Below are 24,981 nucleotides of genomic sequence, written 5' to 3'. Positions count from 1 at the left end.
CTCCGAGAGTGGAGAGAAGGAAGGGAGAATGTGTGTGTTAGCAGTTAAGATGTGCGTGTCGATTTGGGGAGTGGAAAATTGGCCGCTGATGGTTGTTATGAAGAATGTGACAAAGTCACATATGAACAACCATATAAGAACAGACAGCCGAGGAGGCTCACAGAGAGCCATACGACATAGCTCCACTGCTCATTCCCAGCTCCTAAGAGCGGAGGCTTCAACATAACTCTCTAAAACGAGTTCAAGTCTAACTACGTTCTATAACAATACTGCTTACAAAGGAGGCTTCAAGGGCTCTACAACTGATATTGCTATCCTAGCGGAACTCTGATTGGGTGGAAACGTAAGGCTCACGAGAGCTGGGCAATTATAGCCGGAAATATATCGCTCATCTAACCGGCTGCGCTATGGCAGATCTAATCTCTCTGTGGCGCAAGACACAACATCCAAGCAACTCGTCGTACGAGTGGCAGGCAGGCTGTGAGAATTCAGAAACTACATCGTCCTCAACAGCCACATCCTGCTCTTCTTGGCTTGAAGCCAGGGGTGCACTCACTGCCAGATCAGAGGATGTGAGCAATAACACATTCTCATCTAGCAGCTCGCCCTCGTCAGCTACCGAAGAATGAGAAATTGCCATACCGTTCTCGAATTCCTAGGCAAGTTCCATCTGAGAGCCCCACAATCTCAGTTTCATCCTCGCCTCAGCTGCAGCAGGTCCCGATTCACGGGGCATAGATGATTATCCCAATTACCTCGAGAGACAAACGAGAGCGGAGTTTCTTCATAGAGAAACTCCTCGCCCAAGCATATCACACACAGATCGTGTGTATCATCAGATGTCTGACAGCACTGCACACTCACTTCCTAAATTTCACTGCCATAACTGCCTTCAACACGTCACACACAAAAGACTCCTGAAGACAAGAAAGAGGATGACTTGTACTACAGGCGCCCAATTTATACTCCACCAGTAGTGACATCATAAGCTGTCGCTGGCCAATGTCATTGTTGTGTTTTGACACGTCCTTCAGACACCGGTCATGTCGGCGGTGTTCTCCATTAGCGTCCTAGGACACATTGCATGTTCCCATTTGAAAGGGAACTAATATGAAGGTAAAAGAGTAGCAAAACTCGAGAGCACGTAGATGTGAATTTGTACAATAAATATTCGTACTTGCACGTGAACACATTTACACTCACAGCTCCAATGTGAAAACCTGTAAAATAAAAATCTCTCTCGCCGCCACAAAACTAACTTGTGGTGGTGAGAGAGAAAGGGGGTGGGAGAGAAAGGGGGGCGGGGGGGTGTTCAAAGGAACTGTTTTATTGGTTGGCACCTAGCTAATGAAATGGGACTTCTATTGTACGCGATGATGTCACGAAACTCGTGCCCTCGGGGACGCTCTGAAACGCTAACATGGCTTAATGCTTTAGACTGATATAAAAAGAAAGAAATTATATTATCAAACTCAGTAAACACCATACTAATAATGCATACTACAGAAAAGCAGATGAGCACAGAATATGAAAGCAACGCGTTTAATTAAGGCAGTGGTATTAAAAGACCAAACTCAGTAAACACCATACTAATAATGCATACTACAGAAAAGCAGATGAGTACAGAATATGAACGCTCCCGCCCCCCTTTCTCTGTCGCTGCCACTGAGTTTCAAGTGCACAAGTTAGTTTTGCACCTAATATATTGCGAAAAGAGTAGCAAAAGTCAAGGCGCGAAATTTGAAATTGCAGTGACAGATTTGAGAAGTTGCAAGTGCCTAATTGAGGTTGTACTGCGAATGTGAATGTAAGAATAAATGCAAATATATATTACAAGTTTGTGTCTGTCATTGTATTTCTGTGAATGGCATTTTACACATTTGTGTCTACTTGTCTGCAGCTTCAGATTCAGAATACAGGTTTGTGACTATTGTCTGCGAGTGCAAATTTCAACATTCAACTTCAGATTTTTATTGTACAGGTTTTCACATTGGAGCTGTGAGTGTAAATGTTCTCGTACAAGTACGAATATTTATTGTACAAGTTCTCAAATTCACATCTACATGCTCTCAAGTTTTGCTACTCTTTTACCTTCATAAACTAACAATAAAATAAATTCAAGAAAAATCTAAAATATTAATAAATACATATATACATATGTATTTACAGATCCAAAACAGAGATATATATACATATATATATATATATATATATATATATATATATATATATCTGTTTTGGATCCACATGAGGGTGAGTAAATTATGACAGAATTTTCATTTTCAAGATAAGTACATGTACATGTGATCGAGTGCTGAAGAGGAAGGTAAAGACACATCAAATCAGCACAGCTAGAAAGTGAAATCCACAGATCAATAAACAGATCAATATAAAATAGGCCGATTTGCATCTTTACATGACTGAAAGCTGCATTTCTTATATTCCCGATGGCTAGTGAAAAGTCTGCATGTAGTGCATATTTTTTTGTAAGAATGGCGTATGGCCGCAGCTCTTCATAATAATGAATCATATGTAGCATTTTACATAAATCATAGCATTGAGAACCATGCATCTAAAATAAGTGTGTTGGCCTTGGGACACATTAGGGTGATCCATTCACTCCTATTCACACATTCTTTCCAATTTCAGGCTCAGGTGAACCATACTAGACTATTCTCCAAGTCCCCTGCCTTTCTAGAAGACAAGGGTCTCGGTTATTGACCAATTGCTGCTTGGTCTGTGGCACATTAACAAAGGAGCCTGTAACAGTGTGTTGTGCTCCCAGCATCATGAGTGATTGGTCGGTCTACAAATCTGTATGTCACCATCCAACAAATTTACTCTACAGGCCATTAGGCACATTTATGCTCCAGTTAGGTCACCATAATACAGTGGAGAATTAATGTAGACACAGGTAATAATGTCTAATGGTGTGTGTGTGTCTGTGTGTACTTGTACAACTAAGTATATTTGAATATTTGAATAAAACAAGAATATTTGTTAGGCTCAAAAGACTTTGGTGTGAAATTGGCAAGACTATAGCAGCAATAAAAGTGATGTAGTTCACACAAATGAAAACTCATGTCGTTTTTAAACTCGCATGACTTTCTTTCTGTGGAGCAAAATAGAAGATATTTTGAAGAATGAAACTGTTTTTGTCCATTCATAATCAATGAATTGGTTGATTATGACAACATTGGACCCCATTGACTTTCATTGTATGAGCAAAAACACATATTTTTCATTTAAAAAAAAGATTAGAATGACATGAAGATGAGTAAATGGTCTATTGCAGGAAAATAATAAATTGTGGGTCTACGTAAACATGCACGAGACACATCATGTGCCATTTAGTTCTGCATTTTTAACATGCTGTGTTAAAGATAAAACAAGCTAAGAAGAAGGTAAAGTTTTAAAAATGCTCCAGACCAGTAGAACACATCCTGTGTAAATGACCCCTGAGTAGAGAGCAAGGTTCTCAGGTTCACTTTTCAGGTTCCAATTCAGTTAGGCTGCTGATTTAGTTCTAGCATGCATGATAAACATACATTACGCATGCCGCTCTACTCTGCTCCAGACTTGGAGAACTTCCATAAGCAGCTCAGGGGTAGAGGGGTCATTCTCTCCTTCTCATTTAGTATCTAATGAGGCATGGTGCTGCATAGGCTATAAACTCCCAGACCTCTTAGAGGCACACCTTTGCCACCAGAGAGACTGACTGGCTGAATACTTAGCATGGCGAGAGTAGTGCAGCATGGCAAGGCAGACTGTCTGATGTTCCTCAAAAAACTCCTGTGTGTATATTTGGGCAGTTCTCATGACCAGACATATCCCCCACTGGAGTTTCATTCATGATGAACACAGCTGGATTTGATCTTTGCTCCCTCCAGTGTAACTAATTATGGCATTCAAAGACTGACAGAAATGTCTGCAAATAAATATGACAAAGTCATGGTCCTATAAAGAAAACATTTAAAGGCATTGACAAACCCTTTTACTTCCCTGAAATGTTCTCTCACTTTTTTTTTGCTATTATTGCCATAACCTTTAACCATCAGTAAAATCACAGCAATTTAGAAAGATAGGTACAGTATTTGGCCATATATGTTTGCCAAGTTTACATGCAAAAATCTAACATTTAGTGGGGTGTAATACTGGGCACACACTACAAGATATTCGGGGTGATTTTGGACTGATTTCTCCCCTTCTAACAATCCTAGGTAGAGTCCCGATTATCTTGATGGTTCTATAGATTATTTTATCAGATTTTCCTGTGGTGTGAGAGAGTGACTGAATCTGATTGGAAGAATGTCGGAGCCGCCCCGATATCGAATCAGAGATCAGAAATCCTGTTGTGTGGGGGGAACCCCGAGGACAAACGGGCGCACGATCTGGAGATTATCACGTGAAACAAAACAATACCCAATCAAAAAGCGAGCTGACGGAAGACTCACCTCCAGCTCGTGCTGTAACATATAAAGTCCATGTTCACACCATCTCCACGACTTAATCTAAAATAAAAAAATAAAAAAAATTCCCCCCACAAATTTTATGTAAAAAGCTGTCCATACACTGTAAGCGCCATTTCTTCTTGTCAGTCGTCCGCCATGTTCGTTTACTATAAAATCACGTTCGATGTGAGAGATTTTGCAAGATTTCCCATGTTACAGGCGGGACTCTGTTGTTCGTGAATGGAATCTGTTATCTGTGGTGTGGTTTCCCGGTCACATCGCAGCACTCCACACACTAGAGGAGCAAAACGGTTAAATCTATGATTTCTTAAGCATTTCTTAAGGCCCCAGTTTAAGCAGATCAAAAACGTACAAATAAGATTGTCCAAGAAAATTCATATGAATTTGCCACTGTAACAATGTTAAAGGCTCAGGGAACGAGGAGGCTGGAACTGGCGAACGATCAACAAACTTTATTTCCAAAATAAACAAACAACAAAACGAAAGTAAAGCAGCAGCCCCTAACTGATGACTGATGCATAAATTAAAACAAAACAAAACAAAAACAAAGTCCAGGCCTGGTCCTCACTCGTCTTGCACTGTCTTCACTCCTCATTTTATCCCTCCAGAGCTCCTCCATGAGACTCGAGACCGGTTTGCATGGAGCGAGGCCGGTGGCCGCTCATTAGCACTCACGTCACCCGCCTCACTGCATTCCCGTGGCTCTCAGCCCCGCCCTGCTTGCCACTAGTGATGTCCGGTTCGTGAACGAATCGTTCTTTTGAACCGGTTCTTTTTAGTGAACTGGTTGAACCAGTACACTAAATCGGACTGAATCGTTCGAAACAGTTCGCGTCTTGCGTCAGCACTGATCCACAACAAGTTACTAAAGTTACTCACTTTCGGACATGCCTGAGTCCTGACAGTCCCTTCGACTCAAAATAAACCAATATCCCGGAGTAGGCATAGGCATATATGTTACTCCAGTAAATCCAACAGTTCACTGAACTGAGACATGTTGTGCTGAGAGAAGTGATGAGCACGAGCAGTTGATACTGAGCATGCGCGCACTACCGAACGTACAGGTACAGCGGTTCTCGGACCACCAGTACAGAACCGAGAACTGTTTCTTTCGGACACGTTTGATACGGAGAACCTATGAGCTGATGAGCTGAGCATGCGTGCAATTCTTTCAGAGGGACGAAATGCATGTTTCTTAAGTATTTTATTGAACATCAATAAGTGTAACAAAATAAAACATGTTAGAAACATGTTTATCACATAAGCTACTGCCTTTTCACTGTATTATTTTAAAGATTGGAAACACAATGAATGGATTGTAAAACTAAACATTTATTATTATAGCCTACTAAAACATTATTTTCTGGAACAGATCATTTAATTTCTAAGTAAGTTTATATACATTTTTGACGTAAACTCTTGCCAAGGTTTTAAAGGGTGCAAAGTAAATGTTTATAATGTGTTAATCAAAACATAACGTATTAAACATACTGAAGACATGCATCGAGTTTTTAGTTTTGTCGACTGAAGGCTATAGCCTAAGGTTTCAGTATAGTTCTCAGCTCACACACAGGCATATGCTACGGTTCTCGAGTCAAGAACTGGTTGTTGCAGCAGTTCTCGGATCACCAGTACAGAACCGAGAACTGTTTCTTTCGGACGCGTTCGATACAGAACCGACGAGCTGGAGAGACTGCGCATGCTTGATCGCACCGTCTCTGAACCGAACTTTCTTTTGGCCAACTGATGCTGTTTATACTGTCTATGTGCTGTGCTGATACATGAGCACGGGTGAACCAAGGACTTGAATGAGGGGCCGAATTCGGCGAAATATACGTTTATTTAATTACAAATAAAATAAAAATGATGAAGACCAGTTTATTCACTTCAAGACATGCAAAACATCCACGTTTGCGCATCGCCTTAGGCCTACTACAGGGTTCATTTTCAAAACGTAAATGTAAGCAACCTATCCAAGATGATTATGACGATGAGTACTATTATTTAACTGAAGTTATGATTACAAATGCCTTTATTTGAATGTATTTTTATCCGCCGGGATGATAGAATTGACGTCATTGCGTGATAACGTAAAAGAACTGGTGAACCGGTTTTTTGAACCGGTTCATTGAAACGAACTGTCCGAAAGAACCGGTTCGCGGAAAAGCCATCACTACTTGCCACAACCACCAATGCAGTAAATTGTAAAATACTTACAAAATGTCATTAAAGTGTGTTGAAATATGACCAAATACTGGTCGGTGCAACCTAGTTGACACAATTACAATCACAAAGAAATGTAACAATTACATTTCTTTGGAATAACGCAAACTGATGAATCATGCATTATAAGACCAGCAAAGTCTCAAGGTAAATAAGGTCAATTTTGATTTTATGTTGAAACCCCATCATAAAAAAGTGGGCTGCTGAAAGGATGAAAATGGGTCTATGTTGAAGATGGAACACACACACAAACACAGTGTCTGGGGCAGCAGACATCTGGATCAGGTGCAGCAGTGAGGGTAGGTGTGGAACTGATGCACTGGAAGGCATTTTATGGACAGGGCTGTGACTGAGGGTCCTTTCTGTCTATCAAGCCAGAGGGAACCAGCATGTGTGTTTGTGTGCCTGTGTGACAAATTGTTGATGCCACACTTTTTAGTCTGGGTGTGATGATATACAAATGTGTGTGTGTGTGTGTGTGTGTGTGTGTGTGTATACACTGTATGTGTGTTAGTACATCTGAGTCCCGTTGCAATTTTTGTTAGGAATTTCTGAGCAGGACCAGATGTGCTTTGTGCAGATGAGTGCAAGAGATGGAAAATTAACAGAAAACAAAACAAAAAACAAAAGAAAGAAAAAAATGCCGGAGATGATTTTGTCTCATGTGAAAAGAACACATTGTGTGCTTCAGCTGCTGGAAGCAATTTAATACCCTCAGCATTTTTATTTATTTTTTTATAAATTCCTGCAGTTTATCTTTGTTTCATCCACAAACGCAGCAATAATTTCATACTCGACTTCTTTATCTGTTACTAGACCTGGCTGTATACCACCAAACTGAGTTTGGCCCACTCTGGAGCTGCTTCTTACACACTTAAGGTCCTTGCACACTGAGTCCGAAATTTTCGCATGCGCTTTTTCGTATTCGTCATTCGGTGGCTCAAAACACCATTCATGCTTGCTACGGATGCAAAAAACGCAGAAAATCAAACCCGATTTTTTTTATGACGGACGAGAGTTTCGGAGGCAGTGTGTAAGCGTGATTGACAAAACGTGAAGTCGTATTTATTTTTTAACGTGCGAAAATTTCGGACGCGAATTTTGGACTCATTGTGACATTTACTGTAAATTGACTCCAAGAAACCAGGCAGTCAAGTTAAAATATCAGTCGCACAGGCACACACTTCTGTTAGAAGGGTGAAGAAAACTGTTAAGAATATATCTAGGTCATATTAAATCTATTTTTAGGACTATTGAGATTTGTTACATTATTTTCATGGTAATTAAAGATACCCACACAATCCAGTTATTGTGCATAAAAATAATGATATACTATTTAAATTGAAATATATTATAAAAAAATAGTATACATCATTCCGTTATTTTCTGAACTGTATTTAATAAAAAAAGAAACAATTAAATAATAAATATCATTGCGTCCATACAGGATGAATTTGATTATTGTATAAGGCCTACATTAAAAAGAGAATGAGATTTTTTTTCAATGGGAATTAAAAAAATATTTCCCAATGCAAATAAATAAATAAATATTTATATATATATAAAAAATTTATTGATATGATTCTTTGTGGGATTAACCTAGAGAACGTATTCCATAAGGAGTGGTAGCTGTAGGCACTAGATGGCAGTGTGGTAAGACCCAAAAGAACATTTGACACCAAGCACGTATACAGTAGTTGACACTGTGACCTTTTCTTAAGTTCAATCTTTAGATGGTTCTTTAATGTCATAGAAAACATTCCATTCAACCAGCTAGGAAATAAGACTGTTAAACGTACAGTATGGAATTTTTCGCCGCTAGGGGTCGCTAACCTCTTACAATAACAAAGGCGTAGTTTGATGACGCAACATTTGCTAAGAATTATGGATCTTGTCGTCAACGTCAAGCCGACCGATCTAATAATGTTTATGGATGAGTGAATACATCGATGTTTTTATCATGACTGTAATATGAAGCAGGTCGGGATTGCTAAGAGACAGCTATCAGCTCCACACGCGACGCGAGTCCCGCGGATATAAAAGGAATAAGGACATTACATTGTACCGAACTACACGCAAGTGCAGAATTACAACTCACAGGTCAGTTTATTAGACAAATTAAACTTGTGAGGTAACGCAGCGCTGTTTCACTTGGTCTAACATTACACTAGCACACTAAACTGCATTTGAATGTGTTGAAATGTATGTGTTAGTTTGTCTGTATGAGACTAGCAGTAAGCTAGATCAACATTAGAATAACATACAGATCATATTCTAACATTTTATCATTGTTGAACTATATAACATTGATTAGTTTTATGTAAATGTGCTCACCTGTTTAATAAAGTACATGTAAACACATGAAAACACCGCGCTGATATTGATTCTCGTTTTAGTTCTCCTTTTTTATCCAAAGTCTGCTTGCCATGGTCCATAATGTTTGAACGAAACAACAACAGCGTGCAAATAGACATTGCGAACTACACAATTGACCACGTCAGTCGCCTTGGTTACTATCAGAGGGCTCTGGTTGCTATGGCAGTACGAGCGGAAACCAGGGACAACGCGGATATATACGCCATTGACGGCGACAAAACGGAAATAAAGAAACGGGACGTGTCTTCGAATTAAATTACAAATTTCTCCTGGTTTGAAAGTTGTTGGAAACAGTCGGGATAATGTAAGTACACAACAAAAAAATATATATAACATAGATATAGTGATTTTTGCTATTTTTAAAGCAAAAAAGTTACATATTGTGCCTTTAAACAACCTTACTGCCTTCAGGTAACAGCACCATTCCTTTGTAGAAAAAGTATTCATGAATGGATGCTTCTACTCCGCAATATGACTCGCAATGAGTGTATCTATTAACTAGTGTTTCTTGTTGAAGTATAGTATTGCTCATACTTAGGGTTAGGGGTTTTGGAAAAATTGTGGTGGTTTTGAAGAGATAAGCACTACTCACATTGTCTTAAGGCAATGTAAAAAAAAAAAAAAAAAAAAAAAAAGTGGGCTTTTATTGTCAACAAGTACTAAACTGTGTGAACTTTGACACACTAGAAGGTTTTGATTTGAAGCATGTAGTATGCACTTCTTGAAAGAGTACAGGACCTCAGTTAACAAACCAACCATGGTTTCACCACCAAACCCTCCCTCGACACGCTAGAAGGTTTTGATTTGAAGCATGTAGTATGCACTTCTTGAAAGAGCACAGGACCTCAGTTAACAAACCAACCATGGTCTCACCACCAAACCCTCCCTCTCCTTCCCTTAGGGAAAGTCCTCCCTTTGATTTCTGTCAATAAAAAGATAAACATTTCCCCTATCAGCTCTAGACACTACTCATTGCCATTTAACCGGAGGAAAGTAATGATTTCTTGAGCCGCTAACAACCATCAATCTCTGCCATCAGAGAGGGAAATAGCTTGTGACCGTCCAAATGAACAGACTGCATCAGGAGATGTGGCACAAAAGGTGATGTGTAACAAATGGTGGTCAGGTGTCACGAGGGAGACCGGCTTATTCAGGTCATGATTTGTACCACTAGACTTTTCTTTCAACATTTGAAATTCCACTAACCACTTTTGCACATTTGACTCAACTGTGCACAGTATAAATTAGGCTGAAAGTATTTACAAAATGTAATCTATACTTTGCAACAATTCGGTTAATCGACCTAATAAAATATGTTTACATTTATATACCAAATTTTCTAATATTACTTTTTCGTTGTGCTTTAATGACTGGTCATAAATCATGCGATTAATTGCAATTATTTTTCTACTGGCATCTATAAAAACAACTGTGTATATAGTTTTGTGCAAATAAAACTAAAACTAAGTGTTAATCTCTCTGTTACATGTATGCTCTGTTTTGGCTTAGTTTCATTGTGTTTTGGTTCTGTTCCTGTTTGCCTGTATGCCCTGTCATTTGACCTAGTTTCCAAGTGTGTTTGATTAATGATTCCGTTGACCTGTCCTTCAATTAATTAACTCATTATAGTTCCCCTGGTTTCTGTGGTTGTGGCTCCTAAACGGTGCGATAATTTTCTGACAGAATTTCCATTAGCAAAATTTGCATGCCAAGTTGGCCTCTCTTCCCTAGCCATGACTGCGTCCATATTCTCCTCTTTCGCTTCCTCTTTTTTTAAGCGCACATAAAAAACACAATTACCAAAGTGCGATTAATCTTGCTCTATTGTTTACCACGAGCGCATGCTGATGACGTTTTATTCTTCTATAATAACTTGGTCGTAGCCTACAATTCGATAGGTGTTAAATAAATACTTTTATTCAGCAAGGATGCATTCAATTGATCAAAAATTACATTAAGTTTTACATTGTTAAAAAAGTTCTATTTCAAATAAATGCTATTTTATTTCAAATTTAATTAATTTTCTATTCAGCACAGAATCATGAAAAAAACCAGTACCATGGTTTCTACAAAAATATTAAGCTGCACAACTGATTTTAACATAATAATAATAAATGTTTCTTAAGCACCAAATCAGCATATTAGAATGATTTCTGAAGGATGTGATGAGACACCGAAGACTGCAATAAAGCTTGCTATAAATTCAGCTTTGCCAAATTTAATGTATAAATTGCATTTTAAACTATATTAAAATAGAAAGGTTTGAAAAGAAAAGAGTTAGTGAGCAGAAGAGACATTAAAAAATTACCTTAATCTTAATCTTAGTGTATAAAATCATATTTAGTGGTCCTTGGCATCAAAACGTTTGAAAACCCTTGATATAAAACAACTCTGTGGGCATCTCCTTCTCAATCATCACAAATCACCTCATATTAGGGCTGGGTATTGACACAAATTTCTCAATTCGATTCGATTTCGATTCACAAGCTTGCAATTCGATTCAATTTCGATTCCGATTCGATTCAGTATTGATTATTTTGGATATCAGGTACAATACATGGCAAATTTTCTCAAAGAAAACAAACCTAACTAATGCTGTAAACTATGGGAGTCAGTTGTAGCCTACTAGGCTTCATTAGCCTACTATAATATTGAAGGTAAAAATGAACTGATTTGTACACAAACACTTAAATTACACTTTTATTTATTTTATAATAATAAAGTTATATGAAATATAAACATTTAAATGGTGGCTGTCATATCAATAGTATGTTTGTTTCATATCAATAGTAACAAAGCACAAAGATTATTGCGATTTATTGGATGGGATGCGCGCTACAATGTTCCATTCATTCATCAACTGAAAACAGGATGACTAATCGATTCTTGGGATTTAAGAATCAATATCGGTTCGTAAAAATGAGAATCGATTAAAATCGAGAAATCGATATTTTTTACCCAGCCCTACCTCATATGCAAAGCTGTTTGAACAATTCATTAAAAATTATTTAAAAAACTGATGGAATAAATGCATGATTTCAATCCGTGCTAATGGGAGAATAGTGCAGCATGAGCAGGTATGGACAAGTTCTGACAGGGAAGAGGGAAGCTCATTATACACTTCCTCTTATCACTGGCTGATCTGCAACGTGTGGAACACACTGGATATTCATTAGCTCTCCCTCCTCTTATCCTGTCGGGTTTAATTACTAATGATCCTTTCTGTGTGCTTTTGCAGGTGCCTGCCACGATGCCTGACAAATTGAATCTACGCTCACAAAAAGGAGACTTCTGTAGAGGGTGTGTGTACAATTTCCGAGGTCTTTACTTAACCCCAGTGGTGGTTGCTTATAGTATCTCCTTCCTGATCCTGTACCTGTTTGTTGCAAACTAGGGATGCTACGATCCGATATTTGCAGTGTTTCCGCTACATTCATTCTGTCATGGTGGGCCGCCACACCAAAAAGCATCCCGCCACGGCTGCAGCTTCTCAGTGAGGGGCCAGTTCATGCGTTTTCTCAGATCGGATAGCTATCTGATTTATTAAAACGATTCCATTTACACCTGGTCACATAAATGTGTTTTTGAAAAACGGGTATAAATCCGATCTTTAATTTCCGCGCTATTGGTGCGTTCAAGTCCTCCTGGGAAATTCGTACATACGAGGAGGGAAGTCGTGTTTACGACAGCATGTGCGTTCAAGTCACTTTCATCAGAGTAAAATGACGGAGTACTTTCTCTTAATTAATTACACAAAAATACAGTAAGGTTCTTAAACTCTTAAACTTAAACGCTTGGTCTAGAAAATGAAGAACAAAGAAACGTGCACCAGGTGTACTTTGTTTTTTTATGTTTTTAATTAATTTATGAAGCCACTGCCAACTTTATCGTTACATGTTGCATTGTTATATTATAATGCCTTCATATTCTGTGCCGGCAATTAGCTTACTGCGTTGTAAATAGAAAAGCCTGACAATATCACTGCTAAATACCTTTAAGTATTGTGGTATTCCGCCATGTTTCTCAGTGACACACCCCCAACTCGTAAAGATCGGGGCTTAAAGAAAGTCCCGACTGGTATTTACGACATTGTGGTGGCGTTCAAGTGCGTTCAACTCGTAAATACGATCTATACGAGATGATATGGTACCATATGTATATTTAAATGGAGTGCACGTCACCAAAAGCAACCGATATGAGGTGCATTTTATTGATTATCATCTAAAATTTCAAAATAAAAGACCGCAATAAGAGAGAGCGGCAACAGCCCTGGTAAGATCATTTCGTTTCTTTACTTTTAATGATGATGATTGTGTGTTAAGCGTCTGCGACTTACTTTCACTTTGATTTGCGATAGTTTGCATGTTGGCTTAATGAATAGATGCTCAGCTTCTCATCTGCAGTGATGTGTGCTGCAGTAGCGCCATCGTATCTGGCTATAACATTACATATAGCCTATAACACGCTCTCACACGTTTATTTTTTTAGCATTTTTGGGAGAAGTACAATTTATATATGTGGTTTCAACAACCAGATGCATTTACACTTGTCCAGTTTCGTCTGGAATGTGGCCCAGACCACCTCCTGAAGTGGTCTGAGCGATTGGATTCAAATCCGTCTCAAATGCGTTTCGGAGGGTATTTACACCAGGTTTTCTTACGATCGGATAGCTATCCGATCACAGAAAATGCATGAAGTGGTCCAATTCAAACAAGCTGACGTGCACAGAGCAGTTAACAGCATGGAGCGATCACATATTTGGAGTTATTTCACGCTAGCTATGCCAAAAAGTTCGATAGCTGTTTGCAATATATGCAATCTCAATGTTCCAAGGGGTGGTGATAAAGCTTCGAATTATAACACAACCAACTTAATCAGACATCTCCAGAGATGTCATTCTAAAGAGCATTACAAAGACAGCTGGCTCATGTTTATTTTGAATGTGTACTAAGCTGTGAATCTTTTTAGTCAGTTTCAGCTCCTCTGTTTATTGTACTGTACATTGGATTTAAAATGTATGTTTGCACTAACAAAATTATTAGAAAGAGTTTTTGTTTCTGTTTTTTTTTTTACATGTTTTACAAAGCTTGTGAAGCTATTGGTTTATTCTACTGCTTTTGTATTGGATGTTAAATTCACATTTTCAGTAAACCATTACAAAGACCTACTGACTCCTGTTTACTTTGAATGTGTACCAAGCTAGTGAAGCTATTGGTTTACTTGCATTTGTTGCACAATTAGCTATTTTATAAAATAATTCACTACATTTGTCTCGGTTTCTTAATTTGTTTTACAAAGTTAAGAAAGTAATGTTTAAGTCAAGCCTGCCTGATGCCTTTCACAAAAGAATGATCCCAGTCTCTTCCACACAGTGAGGCATACTGTTTATTAGGTAATTCAGCACTGTTTTTATTTTAGTATCGGATCGGTGATCGGTATCGGCCGATACTGAATCCCAGATATCGGAATCGGTATCGGAGGCAAAAAATGCTGATTGGAGCATCCCTATTGCAAACCACAGATGAAGATATGATGTGGAGTTATGGCTAAAACACTAAGCATCTGTGACCTGTACTGTTGATGAGGGAACCAGTGTCTGACGATATTGTGCTGAAGTGAGTCGAGATCAAAATGGCCCTCCTGGGGCCATAAAGCAAGAACTAACCCGTGTATCCATCAATGCCTGCAAATCCACAAATGTCCAAGCCATTTGTGTCTGTGGCTTTGAAATGTACTTCAAATAAAGACAAATCATCTGCCAGTATTGACAGATGCAAGCCATTTTCATGAATCCCATTTATTGCAATCAGCAAATGATGACGAATGTCACCATGGGAAAAAGGGATTCATTATCTCGTTGTCTGGTAAATACCATTTCTGTTGGAGTGTTTTTCAACACCTTTGATGGCACAGAGAGCCAACCTTGTTGAAATTATTCTGAGCAAATCTAAAAAAAAATCTTTTTGAGTCAGACTTAATGCACATTTATGAAATTTTATGAAATTTAATGACTTAATGAAATTTGATGAAAATGGCATTGTTTTCTGTTTGAAGAACTTTTGTGAGGTGAAAGCAGGTCAATTTTAGACATTCTGTGTTTTCTTTTCTTTTTTAAATTAGTCATTTAGTTTATAAAAGATATAGCAGCTATTTAAACCTAATGTTCTACACTAATGCATTTCTAAAATGCATATTCACCTTAAATGCCTGCTTTTACCGGCCAGTCTTGTCCTTTGAAGGGTACACAGAAGCAGGAATACTGACTACCCTCATCTGGAGTGCTACCAAAATGAATCTATATGATGTTCCAACAAGTTATGAGTCATCATCTCAGTCCTCCAACTCCTCAGAGCAAGTTCTCTAATAATATATGTGCAAACTTTAGGTTTGAACATTTGCATTCTTAGCTGCCAGCTACTGTATGCCAAAAATATCAGTTATCAAAGTCAATATCAATGAAAACAGATATGGTTCATTCAAAGCTCTGAATAAATGAGTCCAACAAGCCACACTACAAGCATATCCTGAGTCATGAATAGCTCTCACGCAGCCTTCAGCAACCACAGTAACAAATAACATCATGGAGTGCCACACTAGGTCCTTCTGACTGAATACATGTGAACTGTTTCACAGTGAAACAGTTCTATTCTCTGAGAGAATGAAAGAGGGATACAGTAACAGGCTGTTCAGTTTTCTTATGGAAAATAAATATGCCACCATTGCTCGTTGTATGGGATCTCGGAAAGCATTTTAAACCGATTATCTATTTTTTTATTATGTGGCTACAAACTTTTTCTGTGGTGTTCTGTGCCGAGTAGCTCTGCCAACTGTGAAATCTCCAACAACAACAAAACCATATATACACATATATTGTACACCAAATATGTTCTGATTGGCTTTGATTGGGTTGTTGTACAGCAAATTTCCTCACAGGAAACGTGTCAAGCTTTGATAGGATACAGTCTAACAGTCCTTCCTCTTGACTCAAACAGTTCCAAGTTTGTAATTTTGCTACACACGATCATAAACTAAAATAAATTGGAAAAATAGAGAGGTAAAATTACTTGACAAATATTTGTTCTGTTATTTTTGTAACTGGCAAAAATATTAGTGTGGGAGGATAGATCAGGGTCAGACTCATTTCAACACTTACCCTGTCCTGCAGTGAGAGTGAAATGGAACCACCAGGTCTATTTGTGGAATCTAAATAAACTATAAAAAAAAAAAAAAACACCCTTAAAACCACCCAGCTGATACATTCTCTAGATTAGAATTCTCTAGATTTGTCCAGGGCTTTACCGTCAATCAAAGTGAGATGCTGTTACTGTCCCTAGAGATGTCATGTCTGACATTTATAGCATGAAATGAGATGAAATATCTTGATGAAACAAGATGAAAAAAAAAAAAAAAAACTCCTGACCACAAACTAGCTATACATACTATACATGCATATAGCCCTCAACCTCATGTCTACTTTGGTTTACATAAAACAAGATTCTATACAATACAATATAGTACACACACACACACAGATACACACACACACTTTTTATACTGTACAAACTGTATATTCTACCCCCCTACACCAGGGATGTCCAAACTCGATCCTGGATCAATGTCCTGCAGAGTTTAGCTCCAGCTTGCCTCAAGTTTCTAGTATGCCTAGTAAGACCTTGATTAGCTGGTTCAGATGCGTTTAATTGGGCTTGAAGCTGAACTCTGCAGGACAGTGGCCCTCCAGTAACAGGATTGGACACCCCTGCTCTGCCCTAAACTAACCCTACCCATCAGAGAAAACTTTCTGTATTTTTACATTTTTTATAAAACAATAGTATGTTTTAAAGCCATTTTAATTACGAGGACTCAGGAAATGTCCTTATAAACCAAGTTTACATTGTAATACCAGTGTAATTACCCCATGTCATTATACAAATTTCCTCACAAATCATATAAACAAGCGCGCGCACACACACACTCTCTCTCTCTCTCTCTCTCTCTCTCTCACACACACACATACACACACTGATAAATATTATTACAATTTAAAATAACTATTTTCTATTTTCATATATTATTTTCATGTCACATGATCTTTCAAAAATCCTTCTAATATGATGATATGCACACAGTATGGATGTGCTAAAATGACACAAAGCTAAGCCTAACCAAACAGACAAACAATTTCCTGCCAAGCTTTGCAATAAAAAAAATTGTCTGTGAGGATGTAAGAGATTGAAGGTTAAATATACTGGTCTTGATTAATGTTCCATTTTCAGAAATCTTTCAATCTAGCAGTCGGCCAAACTTTTTAGGAGACAGTTACTGATGACTTTATTACAAGGTGACAGAGGTTCTGAGGCAGCAACGGAAAAACCTACGGAAAGAAAAAAACAACCTATACTGCAGGAGAGCTATCATAAAGCCACGGTGAGGGAAAGGACAAAAACACGTCCAGTTGTTATTTTTTCCACATCAGCTAGAAATGGTTTTCCTTCAATTAAGGTCAGCTGTTGAATTGTGCTTTATAAAAGCCACCTGTATACTTGGAGAGCAATCACAATCTAGTCTATTTTTGGATTGCCCCCATCTGTGCTTGAAGCACCTATAAAATAGGCAATTTTACAGGTGGAACCGTGAATCAGTCAGCTGTGTCTGTGTCTGAGGGATAACCGATCTGGGCATGTGAAGATGCCTGGAGCTTGACAGCCGGGTGGATTGAAGGACCACACAGCTCATGTCATTTACTCGGAATGAAAAAAACACTGAGAAAAAGAGGAATCACAGGAAACCAGTGGCTTTTGCATTTCAATTTACACTTTTACTGTAACAATTTGTCCTAGCATATTTTGTAACACAGCAGATTGTTATAACAAGTAATCATGCAAATTGTGATTGTTTTTTTTAATGTTTTTCTCTTTCCCTCTCTCAACATTTTCAACAATTGCTGAACTATGTTGCTGATGCGCTCAAGGAGAGGTGACATGCTGTTATCCACAGAGACATGCAACCTCTAATTGCTTTCAAAAGCCATTTCCTATGATACTTGGCCGCAGCAGAAGTTCATTTGCAGTGCGCTTGCCAAACAGGTCACGCTTTCTCACACCAATTATCCTATGAGTCATCATTACCTGCGCATCATGGCACCATAAAAAAAGTAAAAATAGACAGAGAACAAGATGGAGAACTGTACTAATTAACATGGCAGGCTAACCCTGTTTGCTGATTTTCCTCAAATGCAGAAAAGACACACCAAACTTTTTTACGGCTATTATTTTTGCTTGTTGACAAATGTTTTTGGATATATTTTGATTCCATGGTTCAGCAGCTCTAGAAAGCACACTGTCAAAGCATTATAAGCTAATTTAGTTTTGAACTTGATCTTATTAGTTAGGGTAGGTCTGACAGCGAATGGAGGGATTTAACAAGTTGTTTTAATTCAGCTTTGCTAATTGTCCTGTCCCAGAGTCATTCCCCCAGAAAAGGAGGACAGGTTTAAATGTTACCAACTGCTACGAAATAAAATAAAAATACAGGCACTACCATTCAAAATGATCAGTAATATAAAAAGAAAAAAGAAAAAAAGAATTATACTTTTATTCAGCACGGGTGTATTCATTTGATCAAAAGTGCCACTAAAGACTTTTACATTGTTACAACATATTTTTCCAAATAAATGCTGTTCTTTTGAAATTTATATTCATCCTCCTGAATCCTGAAAAATATTATGCAGCACATAATAAGCAATATTAAGCATTAATAATGAGAAATGTTAAGTTCTTATGTTACCAAATCAGCATATTAGAATCATTTCTGAAGGATCATGTAACACTGAAGACTGGAGTAATATTTCACAATATTACACTGCTTTTACTGTATTTTTGATCAAATAAAGGCAGCCTTCTTTCAAAAACATTACAAAATCTTACCGACCCCAAACTTATGAACGGTAGTGTATAATATAAGCAAAATAAATAGAACAATGTCTTACCTGTTTTAACTTTTTCAGGTCTTCATCCAACTCAAGATTGTCCAAAATAACGGCCACAAAAAGGCTCAGAAGGATCTAAAACAGAAGAGCATATTGAATTTAGATTGCTGGCGGGACAAAACAAACCATTTGAAGATGTTTAAGACCATTCTTTTTTATCAGACACACATCTTAATTGAACATTTGAAGGTCCCAGCAATTTTAAGACATAAACATGGTGATGTGGCTTCAATATTCTCAGTCATACATTGTCTATAGGTGTATTGTGCTGACAGGGTGATGTTGACAAATAAACTGTCGTGCAAACGAGAGTTCTGTCCAAGATGTAGTTCTGAATCCAACAATAAAAATAATGTTTGATAAAAGAATATGTCGTAGTGCCCATGCCATGTCAGAGAGAGAAAAAAAAGGTGTCACCATGAACAGCATACTATACAAGAGGTATATGTATGCTCAGGACAACAACGAAATAATGATTTACAGTAGTAGATCAATAATGGATTCACAGCTGACTGTGACTTAGATGTCATCAGTGCTTTGATATTAAATGACAAATTAAAGCTGTCCTCAAATGCATTAGGCGTTGCTTCTTTTCTTTTCATCATATTTTCTTTTTTTCCATGACAGGAAATGAATAAATGATTCAGCCGTGTCTTGATTACATGCTCGATCTGTTCTGTCATTACTGAACGCTCTCATTCAAATGTCAAATTTAAATGGCTGCTCCTCACTCACTCACTCAAACTTGTCAAAAGACCAGAGTACATTTTGTTCTCCACAGAGGACATTTCCAAGAAATGGTAAACACAGATCTATAGTACTTCATGTGCAAATATTTCATTATCTTCGCAGAGTACATGTGCATTACACTGTTAAGCTTTATCATGTCAATAAACAGCTCCAATGGTTGGTTTAATAAACAACAACAACAACAACAACAAAAACATCAACAACAAGTCACCAATGGCTAAATGTTTGCCTGTAATATCTGTAATGGGGAGTGACAGGGGCCGTGATGTGGCTGTGAAAAGCCCCAAAGACGTGTTTTTTAAAGATAAAAATATGGGTGAAGGGAGTGTGTGATGTCAGGTGTGACAACTGGAAAATACATGTGTGTTAGGATGTTTTCAGAGGCACTTCACTGTCATATTGTTCCTCTTCTTTCTGTTGATGGCTGGGAGGCAGCAAAAGAATTTAACCATGTCCACTCCATACACTACTTGAATCAGGCAGTTTTTCAGGCTACAAGCAGTCTGATAGTCACAAAACAAACCAGGATTTCCCCCTTGAGGTCCTTATAGTCTCTGCTTAACATAGCAGGCAGTTCTCAATTTCTGTTCTACAGAAAGTCCTACACACAGACTGATCGCCTTTATTCACACTCACTAAGTACCTGAGTACTTTAGACAGCAGCTAGAGTGCTGCATCTTTTCATACCACACAAAACTGGCCATTAGAGGCTGGAAAACTGCTCTCACTAACATCCAACCTGCTGCAGGATCTCTGAATATGTTCTCTTGTTGAGCCAGAAGATCAAGAGAAGGAAAGGAGGATGAAGGATGATTCATTTCTAATATTCTAATAGTCTGGTTGGCTCCCACCGGCACAAACACAAGCTGTCTTCATTTTAGATGCATTTGCTTTGCTACTGTGTCCCTGAAAACATAGAGCACGTGTAACACATGGAACTGGGGACCTTTACAAGAAGCCAAAAATGAATGGCAAAAGTGATGAGGAAGAACAGGCTTCAGACATGTTCCATCACACACTGCCAGCTATCTTGTAAGTGTAAACCCTGTGTAAATCCCATGACCACATGCTCTCAGTTTTACCTTGCACCAAAGATGCCAGAGAAACAACTGTGAGCTGATACGTCACCTGTCATTTTATTTTATTTCATTTTAGATTAGTTTCCAGAATTAGATGCCAGAGCAACAATTGTGAGCTGATACGTCACCTGTCTTTTTTTTAATTTTTTTATTAGTTTCCAGAATTACATTTTAAAACCCAGATTTTCATTGTGGTCTCAGACTCCATTGTGCATCACCATTATATCATACAGTATGTCTGTACCACCATTATATAGTATGTGTCAGTGCAGTTGCTCCAAAGTAGATAAAAATTCAAATAAACTTATATTTTGATAACACAGTGCAATAGAGTACTGAAGAGGTGACATATTTTTGTAGGCCAAAACCTGGAAACAAGTTAGTATTTTAGACTTTTGTCCTGCTCCTGATGCCAATGGGTTTTTGGTTAAATGGCTGAAATAAGGTCTGTGGTAAACACAAGCTCAAGATATTCTCACATTTTATTCTACAACATAAAATACATCAGTGATTTTTAAAATATAAAAGCCTTTACTTGTCTTGAAAAGGTGTTGTTAACAAGTGGCTAAATTGGACTACAGAGGTTTCGGGCACATCAAACATCATGACAGCGAACTCACTAGTCCACTTTCACAGCCTCATTGTTTATAATCGTGCTCTTGCAAACTATTCTAACTCAAACGAGATGTTGGAAGCTTAATGGTGGAGATGAAGTAATGTCACTGTAGTGCAGTTAGTTTACATTAACGTTAGATGGCAATTGTATTTAGGCTTCAAAATATATAAAAGTTCATTTGAGAAGATTATAATGATGAATAAAATGTGTAAGTATCATAAACTTTTGTCAATATTCAACAAGCCAATGGAAAAATCATATTGGGCTTTTGTCGAGAGAACAAGGGTGATGCTAACTTCCGGGTTGGCCAACAAAAATACGTCATCATTGCAGCACTCTATCGAAGCCCTTTTGTTTTATCTTACAGAAAAAGCACAACAAATCATATTTACCAGTGTGGCAAAGAGGTGGTAGAGAATGAAGTATATGGCCACGATTGGAGCCCACATCTGTCCCACTGCCACCAGCGTTTGGTCCATGACATCCACCCAACCCTCCTGAGTAAGAATCTGGAACATGGACATAAATGCCTACAGGATAGAAACAGAGAAATGATCAGCCTGTATTCTATTATTATTTCTCTTTTATCAGAAAACAACAATACGTCCTTCCTTATAAATACTAAAATAAATTTAAATATGCTATGGCTTCATACGAGTCTTATAGACAACTTATAGCAGCCCCAGCCAGTCTGGATATTCTGAAAGTCATATGCCATTAGAACAACATGAAGGAGAAAAAAAAAACTTTATTTCTAGTTGAACTAGACTTTTAATAGTTAATAGGCATAACAGATGACATTCATGAATTTGACAGATGACGTTAATTGTCCTGTCTCTGAAAAGTGTCACCCAAACAAAATGGAAATTTGAAAACTAACAAAGCAGAGTAACAATTTTGCGTTTGTTGCTTTTCCTAAATATATTCTCATGTATATACAAGGATTTTTGACTAACAATGCAGCAACAAAAATAAGACAAGGCAGAGCACAACATTCACTGAAATGGATGCAAAACAAAAAAAAACAGTGCGCCCCAGGTCTCAGACTCCTACGGAGTATTGAGACCACATTTTCATGGTCGTTTTTCCATGGAAGTCAGATGAAGGTCTAAACTCAGCTGGTCTCAAGCCTGGTTACAGTCACACTGTCTCTGAGTGACTGCAGATGAAGATAATTTTACAACAGGTCTATTGACAAGGGAGCTGGGTAAACATCATTATCTTCAATGGTTATCGTGCCACCCGCCTTGGAAATGAGCGGCATCTGTTTATGTGAGCCCCTCCAAATCCCAGTACGCATTGGGATCAGTGGAGTCCCACTAATAACGGAGGATAAAAAGACACCACTAATGAGAACCCCTCTCATGAGCACATAGTATCAAAAAACTTGGAAGAGAGTCTTGCATCTACTGACAAATTAGGTATTATAATATATTTAGAGATATTTTGGTCCACACTGGTTTCTGAAATCTCTAGATTTAACCTGTGTTTTTCTGACGTGATAATTGTAAGTATTTTAACATCTCGGCTATTTAAATCACACAAAAGATTGTTAGAATACCAAAATCTCCAATCAAATGTCACAGATTTCAAGAACTTAATTTTGTTCCTCCAAGACCAAATTGTTTTAGCATTTCATCTTTTGATCCACAACTACATTCAGTGTATCAAGAAAGAGGGAGCTTTACCCGTGGAAATGTTGTGAAACGATCCAAGTCCTCTACAAAGCAGAACATCTGCAGACTGATGGCAGACATCACTATGAGCAGACTGGCAGTAAACACCACTAGACTGCCGAGTTTCTTCCCTGGACCGAAGATTTTATACACAAAATCCTCTAGTGCTGGGGAGATCTTTATTAGACGGACCACTCGTAAAACCTGCAGGAAAGAAGGAAGGATTTAATTTGAGGTATTTCCTACTTAATATTTGCTTAAAATGCATCTTGGAATGATAAATCAATTTTTCAAAGCACTAACTAACCAATATATCCACCAAAGCATCTCATTACACAATTTTGGCACAAATACCATCATGAAAACTATCACAAGAAGAAAAATCATCAAGTATCGCTCAGGAGGTCTTTATGCACAACAAACATTGTGAGAAAGCCCTAACCCATGCCCCCTGAGTGATTTGTATTATACGGCGCTCAGCCAGGTGCGGCCACGCAAAATCGGCAGCTGAGTTACAAATCAGGCCGGCTGGTCTGTTATTCAACAATGTATATGTTTTTTCTCAGTGCGTAAATGATTACGGGTGAGTTTTCTTATATATTTCACCTTTGTAATTGATATTATTGTTCTGAATGTTGAGATTTGCTCATAAAATGAACGCATTTTAAACTGCGTCACAAAGTGAAACCAAACCGTTTTCATATCATTTTCGAGCTCAAAATCTGATTGTAGTTATATTAGATTATAAGATATTATAGTCACTTCCTAGTTACAGATCACCCGGTTTGTTCAATATTATTTGAAAATGTTTGATGACATTGTATGTTTGCTGCTGTAATATTGAGCATACTGATCGTGCAATCTGCGTATCATTGTTTACTTTATTATTTTATTAATATAATCAGCATGCAGTTAACCCATGTACGTAAATGTATATATTACTTAATAACTGAATGTTTGTATCATTTACTGATATACTTAGAACTGTTTTCTTTGTTTCTATTCTGTTTATTGTAGACCACACATTTGTGAAGTAACATATACAAAACTCCTTGGAATAAACAAGTTAAACTGGGATTCCCACTCGTGTTTCTCTAACAGGTGTTGTACTGAATTTCGACCCCCACCAAATTATTACCCACCTAGCATTGGTAGGTTTAGGATTAGTTGTGGGGGAGGGGTTAGGATTAGGGGCGGGGTTAGGATTAGGCAATCAGGTACTGACTTCAACTAGGGGGGTAAGTTAATAATTTGGCAGGGGGTCGGAATTCGGCACAGCACCTGTTACACACACCACCATCTTGACTGCATTACTCCTGAACTCCTTGAGCGTCCCATACGCTCGTATAAACATATCAACAAATGTGCTTCTTTTTGATTGAGTGCTTCTTTTGGGTTTTGTTACTTGAGAGACTTAAAGCCACAGTGAATATCTAATGATTTTATTTTTTTTCTGAATTATTTCAAATCACAGAATGTTTTAAGTATTGTGCTAGTAAATTTGATTCCCAGGGAATACACAAAATTCTCCCAAGGGAGGTGATGAACGTTATTCAGGGACACTTTGTTTAATGTACAAGAGATTTCTTACTGTGTACTTTAAGAACCAATGGAAATCAAGTACTAATTAGGCACTCTAGAAACATAAATGTAAGACTTATTGTATATGGAAAACCAAAACTCAAAGGCTTCTAGTAAGGAGCTTGAACAGTCTTTAAAACTGCTTATTAAATTATTAAGAGCTCAGCTCAATGCAGTTATGTGCCGCTAATACAATGGGACTAATACAATTTCTTCGGGA

At 37.9% G+C, this 24,981-nt stretch overlaps 1 protein-coding gene across 1 annotated transcript in view; it reads right to left on the bottom strand.

The window, feature by feature from the left end:
* Positions 1-24,981, bottom strand: part of nalcn (sodium leak channel, non-selective) — a 133,248-nt gene that overhangs the window by 56,995 nt on the left and 51,272 nt on the right. The window contains exons 15-17 of the mRNA XM_084421475.1: positions 23,193-23,384; positions 21,897-22,034; positions 19,060-19,134 (exon numbers count right to left, since the gene is read on the bottom strand). Of these exons, the coding sequence (XP_084277601.1) occupies positions 19,060-19,134; positions 21,897-22,034; positions 23,193-23,384 (405 nt within the window). The remainder of the gene's footprint in view (positions 1-19,059; positions 19,135-21,896; positions 22,035-23,192; positions 23,385-24,981) is intronic.

Source organism: Rutilus rutilus (genome assembly GCF_951802725.1).
Source record: "Rutilus rutilus genome assembly, chromosome: 10".
NCBI classification, from domain to species: Eukaryota; Metazoa; Chordata; class Actinopteri; order Cypriniformes; family Leuciscidae; genus Rutilus; species Rutilus rutilus.
The sequence above is the reverse complement of the archived record's forward strand: the minus strand, read 5'-3'. Positions and strand labels throughout refer to the sequence as shown.